A 19,046-nucleotide genomic window follows, 5' to 3' on the forward strand; every position below is an offset into this window, starting at 1 on the left:
TCTTTTAATAGAAATGGGCTCCTGCATGAACACTGTAGTCTAAAAATGGCCTAATAAGCCTACTATTTTAAGAGAAGGAGAAAGTTCTTTGCCTTTTGTTCTCTCTGTGCTTTTCACCTCCCACATATGCTTTAGAGTTTTCTCCTCTGGTCTTAGTAGTGATAACTTTCCCATGCTAGATGCCTTTTCCTTGGTCCATTTCTGGCTCAGTTTGTCTCAAAATTTTTAATGTCAGAATTGTACTGAGCTCTTCTGCTTCTATGACTTATAGATGCTTTGGATTCCTTTTCCTTTAATTTATTACAATTATGAGCTATACACATAAAAGAGTAGAGATACATTTTTACATCTCAAAGAATAATATAAATGAGGGGATGTTAGAGAGCAACCAAAGGACTTGTATGCATGCATATTAGCATAACCAATGGACACAGACCAATGGGGCAGTGGGGGATTGTCTGGGGTGGGAATGGCTGGGGGGGGGGTGTCAATTGGGGAAAAAAGGAGACTTATGTAAAACTTTAGACAATAATAAAAAAAAATATTCAGTGCACTGTCACCCAGCATTCTCTTGTCTGATGTTATAAGGAAAAATTAGAAATGTTCTATTTTGGTCAACCATTTTGAGAGCACTCAATTTCTCTTTGCCTCATTGACTCCTGATCCTAGCAGAATTCCCATGTCTTACTGTTTATTATGGGTTGTCCAATAAGAAATCACAAACACACACACACCTTTCATAAAATTCTAGGTAGGCATTGAAATTATAATGAGAACTGCCCTTAGAGTAATCTTCCTCTCACATCTGCTCCCATCCTCCATTCTTCTTTCAGCCATACATTCCTTGGGATTGGCTTTTGATTTCACAGATACTTATTGGTGAGATGAGACAGAAAGAGGCTTTCTTCCTGCTTCTGCTAGTCCAGTCTGAGGCCCCACCCTCCTTACCTAAGGGCTAAGTTCTGCTGGGAGGACACTCAGCTTCCTGAGGATTCCTTGGAGTGGAGTGGGTTATGCCAATTTATCTTTTGTTTCTTCTGAGTTTCCTGGATTATTGACTCATTATCAACAAAACTGCATTAGACTGCCCCCTCTGAGTAGGCAACAATACTGAGAACGTAGTACCTGCCCTTTATGTGGGATGGTAGTTTGGAGAATCTCATTTTCTTATCTGATGTTTACCTGCTGGTGTGACCTCTAGCCTCCACATCCATTTCAACTGCTGATTATTCTCTTGACCTAGAGTTTTGACTATACCAGACTGCTAGGTTCTGATTTTTACTACATTTCTCTGAATGTAGTCCACTTTATTTTCCACCCTTATTGCAAGTTACTCACCTTGGTATGGCTTTCTTAGATATGAATTAATTCACATATGAAGGATTTTTCTCCTTCCTCAGCATCACCAATCCTACCCAGTAATGATTCTGGAACCTACTATTGATACAAAGTGAATTTGCCATTATAGATCACATACAATTATTACAATTTCCACCAGGGTTCTAAAAATATCTGGTTTTAAGATTAAACTAAAAATAGTTTCTCTAAAAGGATCTAAATAGAGAAGTTTCTCCTTTTTTCTGTGTCAGTCTCCCTGGGATTTGACTGCTTTTAGAATCTTACAAAAATTTTGCTTTGGTCCAAACAGTGAAAGGCATTTTAATGGTGAATGGATAAGATTGTCTACATGGGCCTAAAATTTTTAGACAATTTAATGAACATTATCTGGCTGGAGGAAAAGCTCATTTATAGAAATCGTCTTAAAAATATGATTTACAAATCTACTTTTTTTCTACCACCATTGATTTGATTTGATTACTGGGACATTATATGCATTAAAATAGAAGAAAGGTGTCTGCCTATAAATTATTTGAAAAGACTTTTAAATAAATTTAGAAAATCAAGTACGAATACTTAGTGGTGTGAGTAGCTTTTAAAAGATGAAAATTCAATTGTTGTATTACACAAAATGTTCAGGTTGTATAGTTAGACTGGAATAGATTAAGTTGGTAACCTGTAATCACTGTGTAGGGGGCTGTTTCTCTGTTTTCCGTGACTCTCACGGAAAACGACAGGTTCCTGAGTGGAGGAGCTGGGGAGTAAGAAATTAAAGGGGGAAAAAAGAGATCAAGAGGCAGAAATAGTTTCATCAAGCTGGGATCCGGGTGGGGGCTGCCACTCTGATGGAGAGATAGTCAACCCCCCACCACAGACAGCACAGCGCATTTATTGATTTCCAGAGGGGGGTTTAAGGTTATAGAAGTTTTGGGTGTGCCCAGGTCCTATTCATTCCCTCATTCCTGGGATTTAGCATATCAAGACTTGGGTAAGTCAAGGTCCTATTCATTCCTCATTCCAAGCACATGGATAAAGATAAGAAATTGGTACTGATTACAGTCTCTGACATTTTGGGAGGCTGTTTCCAGGGGACGGCCCTGCCAGTCACCTTGAACCCCGCTGACATTAATTTAAAGGTCATCCATGTGCATTCCCAAGGGGCCCTCTACACACTGTTTTATACAAGTCTTTCAAAGTGACATCACATCTCATGAAATTTGCTTATCATAAGCTACTTATCATAAGTACTTATTTTTCTGTTACCCTTGGTTTTTCATATCTTTATGATAAAGCATGCTAGTGTGACTTTAAATTTTGGAATAGTTTTAATTACCATGAAGTAATGGTTTTGTAGTTGGGTTGTCTGATTTTCAACACACCACTTAAATAAATTGGTATTAACACAAATGTGGCTTTAGCAGACCTTGATCATTAGCTCTCAGATTAGCTTCTTTGAAAATGTTTTCTGTTCTTTATTAATCTGATGTGTAGAAAGGGTTTATTACTTCACACCTTAGAATTGAGGTGTTCTTTTTTGGTTGAGGTACAAATACGAAGAATTAGGAAAACATTATAAAGCAGCTCTGTACAGTATGTACGGAGACATGAATGGAACTGTCCTTTCAGCACCATCTGGAAGGGTCAACCTGAAGTCCCAGCATACTGGCCCAGTAGACGGACAGTTGATTATTTGACAAAGCCTGTAGCAAATGGATGAGATGTGTGCAGGCATAGCCCTCAAGATCCAGCTTAGCACAGGCATGTTTTTAGGGTAGATGATGGCAGTCATGCTCACATTCACTAGTTGGAAGTTTCTTTAGAGATGTTGTAATCTAGTGTTGTTATTAGGAAGAAAACTTGCTCCACAATCTCAGAGATGGTCAGTGGCAGAGAAAGACTAGGAATTGGATCTCTTGGTTCCTGTTTACCCACTTATTCATTGATTTATGTTAATTCATTCACCAAACAAATAGCTCTGGCTGCCTGCTTAGTTCAGGCATTCTCCCGTGACTGAGGCTGTAACAGGGAGCAAAACGAAAAAGGCCCACTTAGCGCTCCGATAAGCCACATCAAATCTGAAATGCACACTGGTTGGAAGAGATCCCCTTTCCAGAGGAGCTCCAGGTGAAGGATAGTTTTTCCAACAAATCCTGTCATTTTCAAAAGTCTGTTATCTTCTTATTTTGAAGTGGTACATAATTTGGAAGAATGAAAAATCCTCTTTGGTTGGACAAATTAGCCTTTACACACATTATGAGTTTCTTTCTTCTTCTTCTTGTTTTTTTTTTAAACAATCAAAGACTCAGTGAATAATTTTCTAATAAATGTGCTCCGAAGGTGTGATACGTTTGAAGATCATTTTTTCCCCCTAAATGGTAATTTTAAAAAATTGGTGCCATTTTGTATGATAATCCTTTTGTACTTGCTTGAGAAAATCATTAAAAAGTTCTTTTCCTTCCTCCTCCCTTTTTTTTGCCATGTTGTGCTCTTACCTGCCATGTTGGTTTGATATGTTTCTAATTGCTACATTGGGATAATTTCTTAAGCATTCCTAATACTTGGGAAGACTATGGTTATTTCTCAGTGTGCCTGTGTTATATGGATGAAGGGTACCATAATTGCACAGCGTTGTCTGTGCTTAGTACAGAGAAACCGTAGTGCAGTGACAGCTTCAAGTGCCTCTTCCTTCGCAGGGCTGTGCAGGCCTGTCGTTAATCTGTCGTCTCCTGGGACTCCTTGCTCTGCAGAGGACTTGGGTCTCAGTTCAGCCAGGAGATACCACGCATGCTCAGATTGTGGCAGCAGGAGACAGGAGACCTCGGTGGGGTAAAAAGGCAGGAAAAGAGCACACAAAAGACAGTTGTGGCCGAAACCGGTTTGGCTCAGTGGTAGAGCGTCGGTCTGTGGACTGAAAGGACCCGGGTTCGATTCTGGTCAAGGGCATGTACATTGGTTGCGGGCACATCCCCAGTAGGGGGTGTGCAAGAGGCAGCTGGTCGATGTTTCTCTCTCATCATTTCTAGCTCTCTATCTCTCTCCCTTCCTCTCTGCAAAAAATCAGTAAAATATATTTAAAAAAGACAATTGTGGTTATTTTATGCAAAACTTAACTCTTTACTAAAACAGCATAAAATTGCAAAGTTCATACTAGCATTTGCATAACAAGTGTTAGGACTAACATCGCTGGTTTACAGCAAAGATATTTAAACAAATGGAAATATTGAACCTATCTTGAATCTTTGCTCATCTTTCCTTTGACTCTCATTTGCCTCATTGTTTTTCTCCCATCCAGTCTTCAGCCATTAATTGAATGAGTGAAGGGAAATTAAAGCCACAGGTTTGTACATGTGGAAAGGCCTTTTCTTAGGGCCTTCGCTGGGCTCTGGCCATCGTCTCCTGCTGCTAGCATTAATTACTTTGCAGATGGCTCTAATTGACTCGCTAAAGGAACAAGTCTGTTCAGCCCTTCTCAGGCCCTCAAGTCTGGGCAGTTTCTGAGGACGGAAATGTACTACTTGCTCTCAGCTCTTCTAAAGGCAAGAGCCATTTTCAACCTTCCAAGTTCTGAGTCCTGACCCTAGAGTGCCCTTTGCTTTCAGAGTCCCAATTTTTTGCTTAAACCTGTGTTCTGTCGGGTCCCAAATCTGACCCTGACTCTGTCTCCCCTGTGACTGATGCCCTGGCTGCGCTAGACTTCTAGCTGCTTCTGTATGGGTCTCAACTGTTTCCTGCCTCATGTGCTTGCACACTCTGATCCCTGTCCGTATGACCTGCTGTGTCCTGCCCATATGTTCCTGTCCATATTTTGTTTTGGACCTGCCAAGGCCTGCTTTCTCTTTTAAAAAGTTCCCCATCCTCTCAGTGGAAATTAATTTTTCCTTTGGAACCCTCGAAACTTTGTTACGATGTTAGGGTATTTGCTGCCTTGTCTTATTTTGATGAGGACAGTGGTCGACAACCTCATTAGTCAACAGAGCCAAATATCAACAGTACAACGATTGGAATTTCTTTTGAGAGCCAAATTTTTTAAACTTAAACTTCTTCTAATGCCACTTCTTCAAAATAGACTCTCCCAGGCTGTGGTATTTTGTGGAAGAGCCACACTCAAGGGGCCAAAGAGCCACGTGTGGCTTGAGAGCCGCAGTTTGCCGACCACTGGATTAAGACATTATACCCACGTTGAGGCTACGGACTGTCCTTTGTTTCGCTTCTGTCCTCACCCAAACTTCCTTCTGGTGTTCAGGAGATGTTGGTCTTACTGAGTTAGGGGGGCAGAGGTGACCAGGTGGGGCCACTACTCCCAGTGTGGACGGTGGTGGTGGTATTGTCAGTGTCTGGGGCTCATTTCCTTTCTTGGGCCTGAAATTAGTCAATTCCCTTCCTGTTTCTCTTTCTTTAAAAAGCATGTTTTTTTACACCAACAAGGAAAACATTCATTGTAAAAACCTGAGGAATTATGGGTCAACAAAAGAAAACAAAAACCATTGTAAGTTTTACAGGAAGCATTAACACACTATTATATTTTTGGGTATGTCTCTGCAGATATTTTTTTCTATCTGTGAGCATACATATAGAAACATAGTTTAAAAAACTTACCAAACATAATGTAATATTTCCTCATTTGTGTTTTTTTTTTTTTATTGAATGATGTTGTGAACATATTTTGCATCTTTCCCAGAGTCTGTGAAAACATAGAAACCTACTCACATCTATATCATTTGAAGAGAATAGCTGTGTGCGTGCATGCGGTTATTTGTTCCTGTTTAATTATTTCCTCAGGAAATTTTTATAAGTAGCACTTATAAGATTATAAAAAACTTTCGGAGTTAGAGAGCAAACATGCTCTCAGGGCTTTTGATGGCTATTGCTAAATTGCCCTCTGGAAAGGCATATTACATTAATTCATGTTCCCAACAGTAAGCAAGCGCCGAGTGCCTGTTTTCCTCTGTTCTTGCCAGCTCTGGTTAATATCATTCATGTTTACTTTCTAAACGGATGGGGGAAAGTGGTCCCTCATGGCTATTTTAACTTACAGGCCTTTTATTACTAATATAATTGTAGATTTGTATGTGATTGATCACCATTAGTATTTTTTTTCCTTTTCTGTGAATTGCGTTGTGTACTAGTACATTCTATTTTGCGAATCATCTGCCCATGTTCTTTGCCCACTTTCTGTTGGCTTGTTTGCTTTTACTTGTTTTTGGCTCCTGTGTTAAAGATAGCAACGCGTTGTTTTTCATATTCTGTATTTTGTTCTCAGTTTGTCTGGAAAATTTGTTTATGGTATTTTTTAACTTATGAAAATTTAAGAAATTTTTATAGTCATTTAAAAAATGATTTTTAGGTTTAATGTCATGCTTAAAATGGCGTCTCCTTAATATGCAGCTATATTTTTATAGTAAATGTATGGCTTTCCTTTTAAACATACATTCCTTTAATAACTATATTATTATTTGGTATAAGATTTGATGTAAGGATCTAACTTTCCTAAAACGTTTAGTCAGGTCTTCCAAACATATTTATTCTTTATTTACTCCCTTTCTACCAATTTAAAATGCCATTGTTTCTACATTTTACATTTTTGCTGTGAACTTTGTGAAAAATGCTTGCCTAGTTCTTACTGTTTCCTATTGGGTTATTTAAAAAAATGGGCTTGGGCCTTCTCTAGTTGCCTCCACCTCCCTTTGTCTAGGGAAATCTTCCTGGGACATGTGTTATCAGCCACAGGTACAGCTCTTAGCCTCTCTCCCCTCCCCCATGTCCTGTTTGCTCTGGGGAAATTTAGCAGCCGCCTGGCCACATGCTATTTCTTTTCTATGAAGATAAATCAGAGACATATTTCTTATAACTTGAATCTCTTCTCAACTTTGTGTTCTGCCCTCTGGGCAGTGCTCGCTGTATCTTGGTTACTGTCGTGGTGTACTAGTATAAGGTCCTATTGCCACTCCTCTTTAAAAAAAAAAAAATGTTTGGGTAGTTTTCTTTAAGATGAACTTTAGAATAATTTTGTTAAGTGAAGTTTAACAAAATTTCTTATACATATTTTATATATATACATCATACACATGTTAAATTTGCTGCCATTGTTATCATTGTTAGCAGAAATGTTCCCCCAGAGTTATTCCTAGGTTGTTTTACGGTGCACATAGAAATACATTTTATTTTTGCATGTTTATCTTATAACCATGCATGCATACCTGGGAAGAATGGATGCTGTGTAAACAAATGTGCACTTTTTCTATATGTACTAAAAATGGTAGAAGCAGGGAGTTCTTGTTCTAGGATGTGGTAAGAACTGGACTTGGAGGAAAGTCATTTCTCTGGACAAGGTCATTAGAAGGCCAGCTTGATAGTAATGGATGCATATCCATTCCCTACAATTTCACTACGTGTAATGCCTGGTTTCATTCTGGTGTAACTAAATATTGGGCAGATCAGAACATACCCTGGATTAGCAATATTTGACAAACTCTAATATTCATTATTTGAAAAGTGTTAAAGCATTTCATTTATGTGTAACTGTGTTCGAAAAATATGTCACCTTTATTTGGATGCAGTTTTCTTTGTGTTTAAAATTTTTTGTTTCATGACATATGGGGTTGTAAAACCACACATGTGAGAATAACTATAATTGTATCATAGAGGAATTTCAAAATTACTGTTCCACTTCCAGAGATACTGGCAGTCATGTGTTCGAAGTTAAAAGTCGGAGAGAAATTGAACATCTTTCTGTTTTATTTAATTAGAAGTGTTTCTATTGGTGCTGGCTTCTCAGAAAGGAATTCTGAATTGGCAAATCAAGCCAGCTTGAGTCAGGGTGCTCAGCTGTTATAGCGCCTCAAGTTTGTCCCATTTCTCCCTCCTAACATCTTCTTTCTCTACTTCCCTTTCTACTAACTTGCAGCCTGCATTTGTTTCCCGTTTGTAATATACTAGGGTGTTCTTAACTGTATTATGGTGCATGGAACCATTACCTCTGAGATGCAGGAGTGCCTACTCATTAAAATTCTGCTGCAACCTCTTATGTGGTTTAGGAACTCATTAAATTCCTGCTGTGACCCTTCAACAAGCTTACACCCCGACACCTCCATCCTGCTTGTACTAGGCATGCTCTCCACCTGCAGCTCTGTGCCCATGAGGTGTGCCCACATTCCCCAGCCCCGGCCTGGCAGGCCACCTTTGTTTGACCTAATGCAAAGCCTCAATTCAACCGATAATTACTTGCATCCACTTAACATATTTTTACGCCCTTAAGTCCCAACCTTTCCATACCTACAATAGTTTAACACAGCTTAAAAGTCTTACTGTATTGTATCCAAAGGAGTACATAACTTCTAGTTGAAACAACTTTTGGTGTAAAAATGTTTTTAGGTGGGATGAAATCAAACTTAAAACCTGAGAAAAGTGACTGAAAAATCATTTTACTTTTAAGTCTATTGTTTTCAAAAGAAGAAGCAATGGAAGGGCAGAAGGATTATTGTAAGGTTACAGTCTTATGTGTGTATGAATGTGCCAAGTTTAAATTCTGTGTCTCTTTTCATTGCAGTTTATAGTATTGGATAAATTAAAAATACTTACGTTTAATAAAAGAAAAAGAGAGAAGCCTGTAGGGTAAATGAGGGAGCAGGCATGGTGCTTCATTGTACAATGCTCTGATGCTTGAAGCGCCATGAAGCTGAGAATATCCACAGTGACCAGCATTTATTGTCATTAAATACAAATGTGAGACCTGGTGGGGAGGGTGGCAGCAGACTTCTTGGGTGAATCTGTTAAGGGCCATTTGGGATAATCAGGGCTCCCAATACTGAGAATTTAAACACTGTTAGAGGATAATCATGTGAGAGCATTATGAAAATGGATATTAGCGGCATTCCTTTCTTTCTACACATAATTTTTCATTCTTTGTTCACATAAATATTGACTTCTGTCCCAATTCCAGTTTGAACACATATGGAAACTGATTTGTGTTTCACCCAGGAGACTGGAATTAGGGTATCTGTGCCACTGTCCACTTCAGAACAAAGGCATTGTGTCGCACTGCATGGCGAGTCAAGACCTGACAAGTCCAGGCTGCTAGTGACCGTGGACTCCCAGCTTCCCAGCTTCCACACCTTCCACTGCTCACTCCTCTCCCAATAGCTGCCTGCTGATATTAGGTGCCGAGAAAGAGAAACGGAGGTGCCCACTCAAGACTGCTATAAAACAATGGCATGTAAAGCAATGACAGAACCCAAAACAACTGGCAGAGGAGACACACTCACACTGCTTGCTTAGTAGCATCTCACCTTGAGAGTGTTTTTCACCCATAGACATGCCTGACAGCTCTCAGGTAGAACTCAATGTGCGTACCTTACATTTGACCTTTATGTAACCAAAACAGTCCTTCCTGATGTATGTCTGTTGTCCTGGCATAATTATTAATACACCTCTTTTTGCCTCCCAGAAATGGCCTGCTTTGGATACATGATGGAGCACCCAGTTGTTAAGCCTTGGTGCTTGCTACTCTTCTCCTAGGTTTTCCTTAGCTCTGCTGGTGAGGGAAAGCCCGCCCTGCTGGCTTCTAGGTCCCTTCAGAAGAGCTGGTTATGCCCCCAGCAATCCACTCCATGAACTAACTCATCAGAGATACAGCCCGAGGGCTCAACCTGCTCATTTCAGAACTGGACGTTCTAGAGACTGGTAGTTCCACTATGTGCTGCAGCAAATTGAGTGAATTTTTGCTCATGGAGAACAGGTGGTTCACCTGGGGCCCACTGCCCATCTTTCCTAGAAGTCTTCCTCATCGCCTCAGGCCCCGTTACCTATGCTGTCTCATTCCGAACAACATGCTTGATTATCCCACTCACCAGCTCTCACAACAAGGTTACCGAAAAGAAAGCACGTGTTTCATTCTTTAGAGCAAAGGATCCAAGTTATTTTCCAAAACACTAGAAGCCACTCACCCTTCATGGTGTGGGCCTGACGTCTCGTAGCTGTTGGTTGGTGTTAGCTCACACAGCAAATGTTGATTAGGGTTGCTGTGTGCTAGGCATCATACAAGTGCTAAGGATGCTGCAATGAGTGAAAGAAAGTTTCAAGGGAGGGATAACTGGTCAGCCAGGAGGAAAGGATGGAGCAAATGGGGATGTGTGCTATTTGTAGGAGGTGGAAAGGTGGAGTAACGGGTCATGGGAGCATACGGTGTCCTTTGATGTCCATCTCAGTGTCTGTCACAGGCTCCTAGAAAAGGAGCTGTTTTTCTTCTTTAATATTCCCCAGAGCAGTCAGTACTAGAAAGAAGTGTGTCACTTGGGTCATGGGGTGGAGGGAGAGGCCCTTGAAAATGGAAAAATAGAATAATTAAAGTGACCTTTTTCAGATGTGGCAGTTAATGGTTAGAAAGCCATCTGCCTTTGTAATTACAAGCAAAAGTAGCAGTCTCAAAGAACTTTTATTTGCCACCCTTAGACATGCTCCAGTGGCTGTGTGGTTGAGAATTTTGAAAATAATGAATTACCTGTAGAGAGAGGTAATTAGAATGCAGTTAGCGCAACCTCTCTGTCTCCTGGCGAGACAGGAAGTGTTCCTCAGAGAAATGTTCTTATCAACAGCCCTGTTTATGTATATTCCTGGTGCTGCTAGCTGACTTCATTAGCTAGATATGAAAGAAGGTATTCCCAAGGATATAGAGTGAAGAATTGTTATTTTTGATTATTATTTAGATTTTAAAAGGGAGTGAGTATGTGCCATGTAGAATCATCAAGAGGTACACACATTTAATTAGTAATTCCATTAAAAAAAAAAAAAACCTGTCCAGGGCATAGGCATGTGCTTTATTTCTGTGTTGGGAAGGCTGCCCTTTGGCTCATGTAGGAAACCATTCCAGATGCGCAGGGCAACTCCCATGAACTCTGCTGACTGGCTCTGATCCTCCTCCAGCATCCTCATTGGCTCATTTTAGAACTGCAAAATCATTGAGTCCTATCATATGTTGGCTAAAGGAGTAGTGTCAAGAGTTCCTACAGTTAGAAAACCTACAGTTAGGTAGAATCACAGAAAATAGACTGTCCGAGCAGGAAGGGACCCGAGGTTTCTTCTGCTCTAGTCCCTCCTTTTGCAGAAGAGGAAATGGAGGCCTACATTTAAGACACACATCCCGCTCTTAGCAGAACTACTGTTGTCCTTCAGTTACCCTTAGGACTGTATGAGTTAATACACAGTACCTAGGACATAGTAAGTGTTCAGTAAACTCGAGTTATCACTTGTTATTACTTCTAGTAGCAGAATTCAAACGAGAATCCAAATGCCCTAAAGCAGCCCAGTGTGCTTTCATATTTTGCATGTCCCACGTTGTATACAGAGAAACATGTTCGAAGAAGTTGAGTTAAAATCAACAGTGACAGCCTCAATGCCATTGCTGAGCGCGTGTTCCGTGCTGAGTTCTGGGCTAAGCACTGCATATGCGTTTTCGTTGAATCCTCACAGTGTCCTGTGAGATTCACAATCTTTCTCCTCTTCATTTGACTCCCATAACGGCAGATAGGTAACTTGTCCTTAGTCACACCATGATTAAGGGGCTGGGCTAGACTTTAAGTCCTACTTTGTCTGACTTCAAAATCTATATACATAACTATGAGTTGGCAAATTATGGCCCTTGGACCAAATCCAGTTCTATCTAGTTTTGTACAATCCTGGACTGAGAATGTTTTTAACAATATTAAATGACTGACCAAAAATAAAGAAGAAGAATAGTTCACCTTGTGTGAAAATTATGTGAAATTCACGTTTCAATGGCCATAAATGAGCTGTACGGGAACATAGCAGTGTTCTTTTATTTGCATGTTGTCTGTGGCTGGCTCTGTGATGCAACAGCAGAGTTGAATAGTTGTAATAGGGATCGTGTGGCCTGAGCAACCTACTACCCGGCCTTGATTCTATCCTCCTCCTCGGAGATTATGTTTTATGAGATTCTAATTATTAGAGCACGCTAGTGGGATTTTACAGGGCCTAACACCTCCTGTTCCCTGCCTTCTTTGTTTGTTCTATTTTAATTGACATATCAATCAAATGATGGATAGTGTGTATAAAAGAAGCTTCCCTTAAATACCTCTGTCTTGTGTTTTTAAACAGACTGAGGGAGGATTTGTTGCTGGATAACCTTGAGACTTGACAATGACCTTTTTTGTTCTCTGGACTGTAGCTACTTGTCTGTGGTGTACATGCCCCTCGTATCCCTTTACTGAGCTGATTATTTTTAAACCTCCAAAAATCTTAGATGCAGGACTCACTCTCTTGTCCTTCCTTTGTAGTGGCTTGCTGTCTTCTGATTACGTGGAGATTCACTATGAGAATGGGAAGCCGCAGTACTCTAAGGTACGGTTAACCGCGTATGAAGTCCTGTAGTAGAAATAGACTTAGTCATGGGCCTGGTCAAGGCACACTGCATTGTTTTGATGGCTAGCTCAGTAAAAGTATCTGTCTTCTTATACAATGGCCCCAAAATTTTTACGTTTTAACTTTAAAGTACATTTAGAAGAAATTTATTAAAACTTCCAAGGGTTGAAGATATCAGTAGAAATTAAGTATATGTAGGGCAGTAAAGAAACGTTTGTTTTGGTTACACGTACAGTATTTTATGGAAGTGAATGGTAAAAAGAGCTACCCAGTTCCGTATCAGCATTTTAAATTAGTAGATAACCAGGCTATGGTCATAGAAACTGAATGGCAAGACTGGGTGGGTCATTAGAATGAATGTTTAATCCAAGTGACTTTAGTGCGAGAAGGGCAGAGGATGGGTAGGGGAAGGAAGATTTAGGGAGCACCCTCCCTCTTCATCTCCACAACAATTATTTGAGGCGGATATTATTATTCCTGTTGTGCAAAGGAAGAAATGAAGGCAGAGAGAAGGCAAATAAGCCTGCCAGCAAGCATTGTAACAGAAAGGTAATTGGGTGCTTGATTTCCTTCAGTGGGAGGCTAACTTTTGTTCCCTTCAATAAGGAGCACGTGGGTTTAGATGAAAACCAGAGGTGGATTATTTGTATGGAAGGAACGGTGATTTCTGCCAGTGGAATGGCTCCATCCAGACTCAGATCTGCAGAAAGTCCACAGAATGCCATTGAGCCGAAGCAGTGTCCACAGATACCACAGGCACGAGAGAGGACACAGAGGGAAACAAACCAAAGTGGGGACAGTCACTGGATTCTTTTTTTTTTCCTTTTTCTAAATTGTTAGAGTATTGGCAGAAAAGTGGACCTTTCATGTGTGGGTTTGCCGGGTTGTGCAGCACAGAGAACTGGGTTTGTCAGTCTGATAGCCTGGCAACAAAGAGTTACTTGTTAATACTGCCCTGGGGGACATGGCGTTACTCAGCATTTATCACTGTCCCATCCACAGTGGGCACAGTTGTGATTTGATGTGTGTTCTAAACCTGTGAAATTTTCTGCCACAGATTAAGGACGTCCATATGCTATTTTTACTGGTCCGTCAGATCTTGCCTGAGGCTGCATTTGGGGAGGGGGGAAGGGGTGTTTTAGTCTCCCTAAAAGTTAATGCCGTGGAAAGTGAGCAGAAATGCTAAATCAAGCAAGGCAATGGTGCTTCCTGGCACTTGGACAAACCACAGCTCTGTCCCCATGCCAGGGCTGGGAGCACTGCGGATGCTGAGTCATGAGTGTGGAGTAGAGATTGCAGAGAACTTTATAGACTCAGCAAACAAGCCACCTTTGCAGGCTGCAGTGACCTGACCTAAACTAATCACTAAGAAGTGTGTATATATACATATATTTGAAGCAGAATAGCTAATGGCCTCCAGAGGTCATTGGAGGTCCTCAGAGGAGATCTTATCATTAGTGAGACATGCCAAATCTTGTATCAGTTGACACTAAAATTTAAAACAAAGGGCAGTTCAATGCTGGCCAAATATGAGTTCATTGCAGTTTGTGTTTGTGCTCATTGCTTTTCTGTTATTTATGATCCATTTTCTTTTTTTTAATTTTCTTTTATTGATTTTTTACAGAGAGGAAGGGAGAGGGATAGAAAGCTAGAAACGTCGATGAGAGAGAAACATCCACCAGCTGCCTCTTGCACACCCCCCACCGGGGATGTGCCCGCAACCAATGTATATGCCCTTGACCGGAATCGAACCCGGGACCCTTCAGTCCGCACGCCGACGCTCTACCACTGAGCCAAACCGGCTTTGGCTTATGATCCATTTTATTCAGACAGCTCATATACCCAAACTCGCTTCATATATGATGAATTAATGGTAACCATCTGTTTTTATGTCTGTATCTGTTATATATAAACCTCTTCCCCCAATCTTAAATGATATGCCCCTTAAATATCTTTAGCAGGATTTTTTTTTAAACTAACAACATTGTAAGTATTTTAGCGTACATTAAATAATCTCCTAAACTTTTATTTTAAAAAAATACATTATATTCTTTCCTATTTATTTTGCTATAATTTGTTTTAAAATCACAAATTAGCAGATATTTAGATTGTTTCTAATCTAAATAAAGGCTTTTCAGACATATTTGAACACATCTTTGATCATTGCTTAAGGGATTAATTCTGATAATGGGATTTTTCTGGGTCAAGATGGGCATATTATTTTAAGGCTTTTGGTACATATTGAACTTTTCTTTCTGAAAGTTTATATAAATTCTCATTCCCACCACTATTACATACATATTTTTAAAAACATTGTTTTAAAAACTTCACATTGCATTTCATGTTGATTAAGAAAATATTAAACAGAGTACCAGAAGTTAACATATAAGATTGGCTGGGTTAAATAAACCTGCTTTGTGCAAACCTTCTTCTAAAGATCTCAGAACTCTTTAGACAAATGTACACATACACAGTACACACATACACACAAACACACACACACAGATGCACGCACACACACACACACACACATACACTATGATTCACATAATTAGAGAGAAATAGATTCACAAGTAGCCTGTTGGCTTTGGAGTTAAATATAAATGGACATTTAAAATATTCTGGGAATTAATTGGAAACAAAGTGATGAATCCATACTTTGTGAAGCTTGTCTAGGTTTTCCTACTTCATCATCGCCTGGCTCCTGCCTAGTTCCCACTCCCAGCTAGAAGGGGCTCATGTCTTAGGCCTTTACTTTTTCTGGATGAAAAGACCTTTCCTTGTGAAGCAAATATAGGAACTGGAGAGGTCAACCACCAAAGTAGGTAACATAGCCTCGGTGCCAGGTCGTCAGTAAGTACATAGGAGAGATGTTAGTTCTGCACCCGACACAAAATTAGCTTTTGTTGGAGTTTCTAGCATTGTGCTTTGCACACAATGTACAATTAAGCAGTGTTGTTGACTTGTTGATCAACTTCATTGATGAACCAACTAAAAGTAAGTTAATTGTTAGTATTTTCATTCTTATAAAAGAATTAGACATCCATATGACAGTATCAAAGAATATTTAAAATGTAGCACATTTCTATTAAACCCCTTTAAGATGAACCATTTGCTCTAAGTGCTTGCTAATACTTTGATTTCTCTTCTGCTTATAAAAAGAGCTACCACCTGGCCAGCAGTGTAAGATGGGATAGGGAGCTGCAGTGCTCCAACCCTTATTGGGTAGGGAAATTGTCCTTTGCTTGCTCTATTTTTCTCATCCTGACTTCTTCCTGCTCCCTTGCTCACTCCTGCCCAGGGTCAGAAGAGCGATCTAACTGGTGGGAAGGGCTTGGGCATGACTGTGTAATCCCTTCCTCTCTTTTTTGTGTGCTATCACCTCCCTACAGGAAGAGCACCTTCTCTGTAACTTTTCCATGCTCTCAGTTGTACAGTGGCCGCCTGGTGTGTGTGTGGGAGGAGGGGAGGGGGAAGGGTTGGTTTCCCCATGTTGTCTGTGCCTGGGTGGGTAAGTCTGGCTAACTTGGGGTGTAGCATTAACAGGCCTATTGGATTCTTGGTGAATCGTCTCCTCCAGTATGGTGCTATCAAAAACGAAGGTGACATATTTTTTATCTGTTTCAGTCCTGTGTCACTCTTATTTGGTTCTAAACTTCATTGGGTACCACTTCACATCCTTTAGGATGGCTATAATGAAAAAGATGGACAATAACCAGTGTTGGCAAGAATGGAGAACTGGAGCCCTCCTACACTGCTGGTAGGAATGTAAAATGGTGGAGCTGCTTTGGAAAATAGTTTGACAGTTCCTCAAAATGTTAATCCTAGAGTTACCTTATGACCCAGCACTTCTAAACCCTTACATATCCAAGTGAATTGAAAACATATGTCCAAGCAAAAACTTGTACATGGATATATATATATATATATATATATATATATATATATATATAGCAGCATTATTTATAATCACAGAAAATTGGAAACAACCCAAATGTTCATCAGTTGACCAGTATATGAACTAAATGTGGTATATTCACACAAAGAAATATTATTCAGATATACAAAACAATGAAGTACTGATTCATGCCACAGTATGCTAAGTGAAAGATGTCAGACACCAAGGACCACATGTTATATCATTGCATTCATTTGAAATGTCCAGAATAGGCAAATCCATAGAGATCAAAAGTAGATTAGTGATTGCCAAGGGCTTGTGGGTGCTCCCACCCCTACTTCCTTTGACCTTATTGGGTGGTACAGAGGAGGAATGGGGAATGACTGCTGGTCCAGGATTTCCTTTGTGAGGTGATGAAAATATCCTGGACTTAGACAGTGGTGATGGTTTCACAACCCTCTGAATATCCTGAAAACCACTGAAGTGTACTCTTTTAAAGAGGGAATTTTATGGTGTGTCAATTATATCTCAAAGGAAAAAAGCCTCAAGTAGGGGAATGGTGGTTTATTCGCCTCTCTTCTCAACAAACATCCATCTTCTGCTCCTTTAAGATTGGTTTTGCCACTTAGGCTCATGAATAAACCATTCTTATTTATTAGGTTCCAGGTGCTGGGTATATGTCAGTGAATCAAATAGATACAAATCTTTGTCTCCTTTCTTTTTTTTCTTTTTTTTTTTATCACTGTAATCACATTACCCTCCTACAGTGTTTCTGTGTGCTTTCTTTATCAAATCTCTACTGTGGCACAACTTAAGTTTCCTTCTTCCCCGAAGACTTCCGGGCAGGGGTTGTCAGAGGGACTGGGCCTCGGTGGGCGTGGCTCAGGGCAGATCTGAAAGTTAAGAAAAAATCCCCATGAAATCAAGAAAGCAGACAGTACTGGCTCCTCACAAAGCTATTTTAAGTTTGAATGGTACAATTTTGTGTGAGCTATTAAAAATTTATATGGCATTGGTACAGCCAAACTGTTTTCATACTTGAACATCACTGCCCACTTCCCCCTACCCCCCTTTCAGTTTAATGAAAGTAAATAATTAAACTGGTGTTACGGTCACAAGTTCTCTGATTCTCTAAAATATTTTTTCATTTTCTTATTCTGCCAAGCTCAAATTCATATATATGTGTCCAATTATAGATATTTTTTTTCTCTTTTGCTTACCAGCCCACTGATTTATTAAATAGGATTGATACACCCTGCTGGTTGATAAGTCTGAGGAGTTTAAAGATATGCATATAGAATAGTGAATATATTGTTATATTTAGAAATAAAAGCCTGGAATATCAAATAGGAACTGAGGCCTATGTAGTTTCTTTTCAAACGTTTATTCACATGTTCAGGAGTGGATTGACCAAAATCAGAGCTTGGTCACCATGAACGGCTGAGTTTATGAGAGTTTCTTAAGGAAGATGGTATGAACTGGGCGGTAGAACTTGGCTGAAGCAGATGAGATCATTAAACAGATATCAAGGTGGGGCCATTTTAGAGTAAAGTAAATTGAAGGATTTGGTTTCGTTTTCCGAAAGGTTGTATTTAAAGTGAGTAGAATAAAAACAAAACAAAACACAAAACACCCATTCCTTCATTTGATCAATGATACCTGGGGACCAAATCTTTGCTCACAGAGTTGCTGCCCCAGCCACGTCTGATTATGAGGTGTTTCCTAGGGCGCACATGGCTTCAGGGTTTCAGTATTTGCAGGAGTGGCCTGGTGGTTTCCAGGGGACTCCTTAGCTTGGCAGCCTGTGGAGCTGTGTCCATCACCAGAGCATCACTTGGCCATGGAGCACTCAGCTCTGTGCCAGTGGAAGGCTGAGAGAGTTGGAACCATACTCCTAGGATTTTTAAGTTCCTTTGACTAGCCAGTAATGCTCACTTATCAGGTGTTCCACTTTGTTCAATTTAATGAACTGTTTTGTACCCCCAAATACCCCCCGGGGGCCCACATAGTCTTGTGTCCTGTGCCGAAGAGCCCTTTGTGGCCCCTCCCTACTGTTTGCCTACAGACGTGGGCCCCTCTTAGGCGGTGGTCTCCAATCCACTGGCCAGCGCTCTGGAGCTGCTTGAGGCCTTCTTTTCTAATCCGAGAGCCTGAAGAGGTGGGATTCATTGTGGCTTTTGCTGCTGTTGGAAGAGCATTTTAACACTGTCTCCCTCTCTGTACATGGAGATAGTGGTTCCTGTGAAGGTAATGGGTATTCAAGATGGCCAGCTCTTGTGTGGAAGGCACCCCAGAGCTGACTGCCCAGTGCCACGGTGGATAAAGCCCACTAGAAGTGACCTCTTTGCCTGCTCCACTGCTGTTACCCTGCTACCCAGGAGGGAATGCCTCTTTCCAGTTGGGATTTATTTAATATGAAATACCTCGGGATGTTCCT

At 40.4% G+C, this 19,046-nt stretch overlaps 1 protein-coding gene across 3 annotated transcripts in view; it reads left to right on the plus strand.

The window, feature by feature from the left end:
• Positions 1 to 19,046, plus strand: part of ADAM23 (ADAM metallopeptidase domain 23) — a 149,137-nt gene that overhangs the window by 59,373 nt on the left and 70,718 nt on the right. For all 3 annotated transcript variants that reach the window (XM_084892190.1, XM_084892189.1, XM_084892188.1), the window contains exon 4: positions 12,627 to 12,690. In XM_084892190.1, the coding sequence (XP_084748316.1) occupies positions 12,627 to 12,690 (64 nt within the window). The remainder of the gene's footprint in view (positions 1 to 12,626; positions 12,691 to 19,046) is intronic.

The sequence above is a fragment of the Pipistrellus hanaki genome (assembly GCF_964339955.1).
Source record: "Pipistrellus hanaki genome assembly, chromosome: 8".
NCBI classification, from domain to species: Eukaryota; Metazoa; Chordata; class Mammalia; order Chiroptera; family Vespertilionidae; genus Pipistrellus; species Pipistrellus hanaki.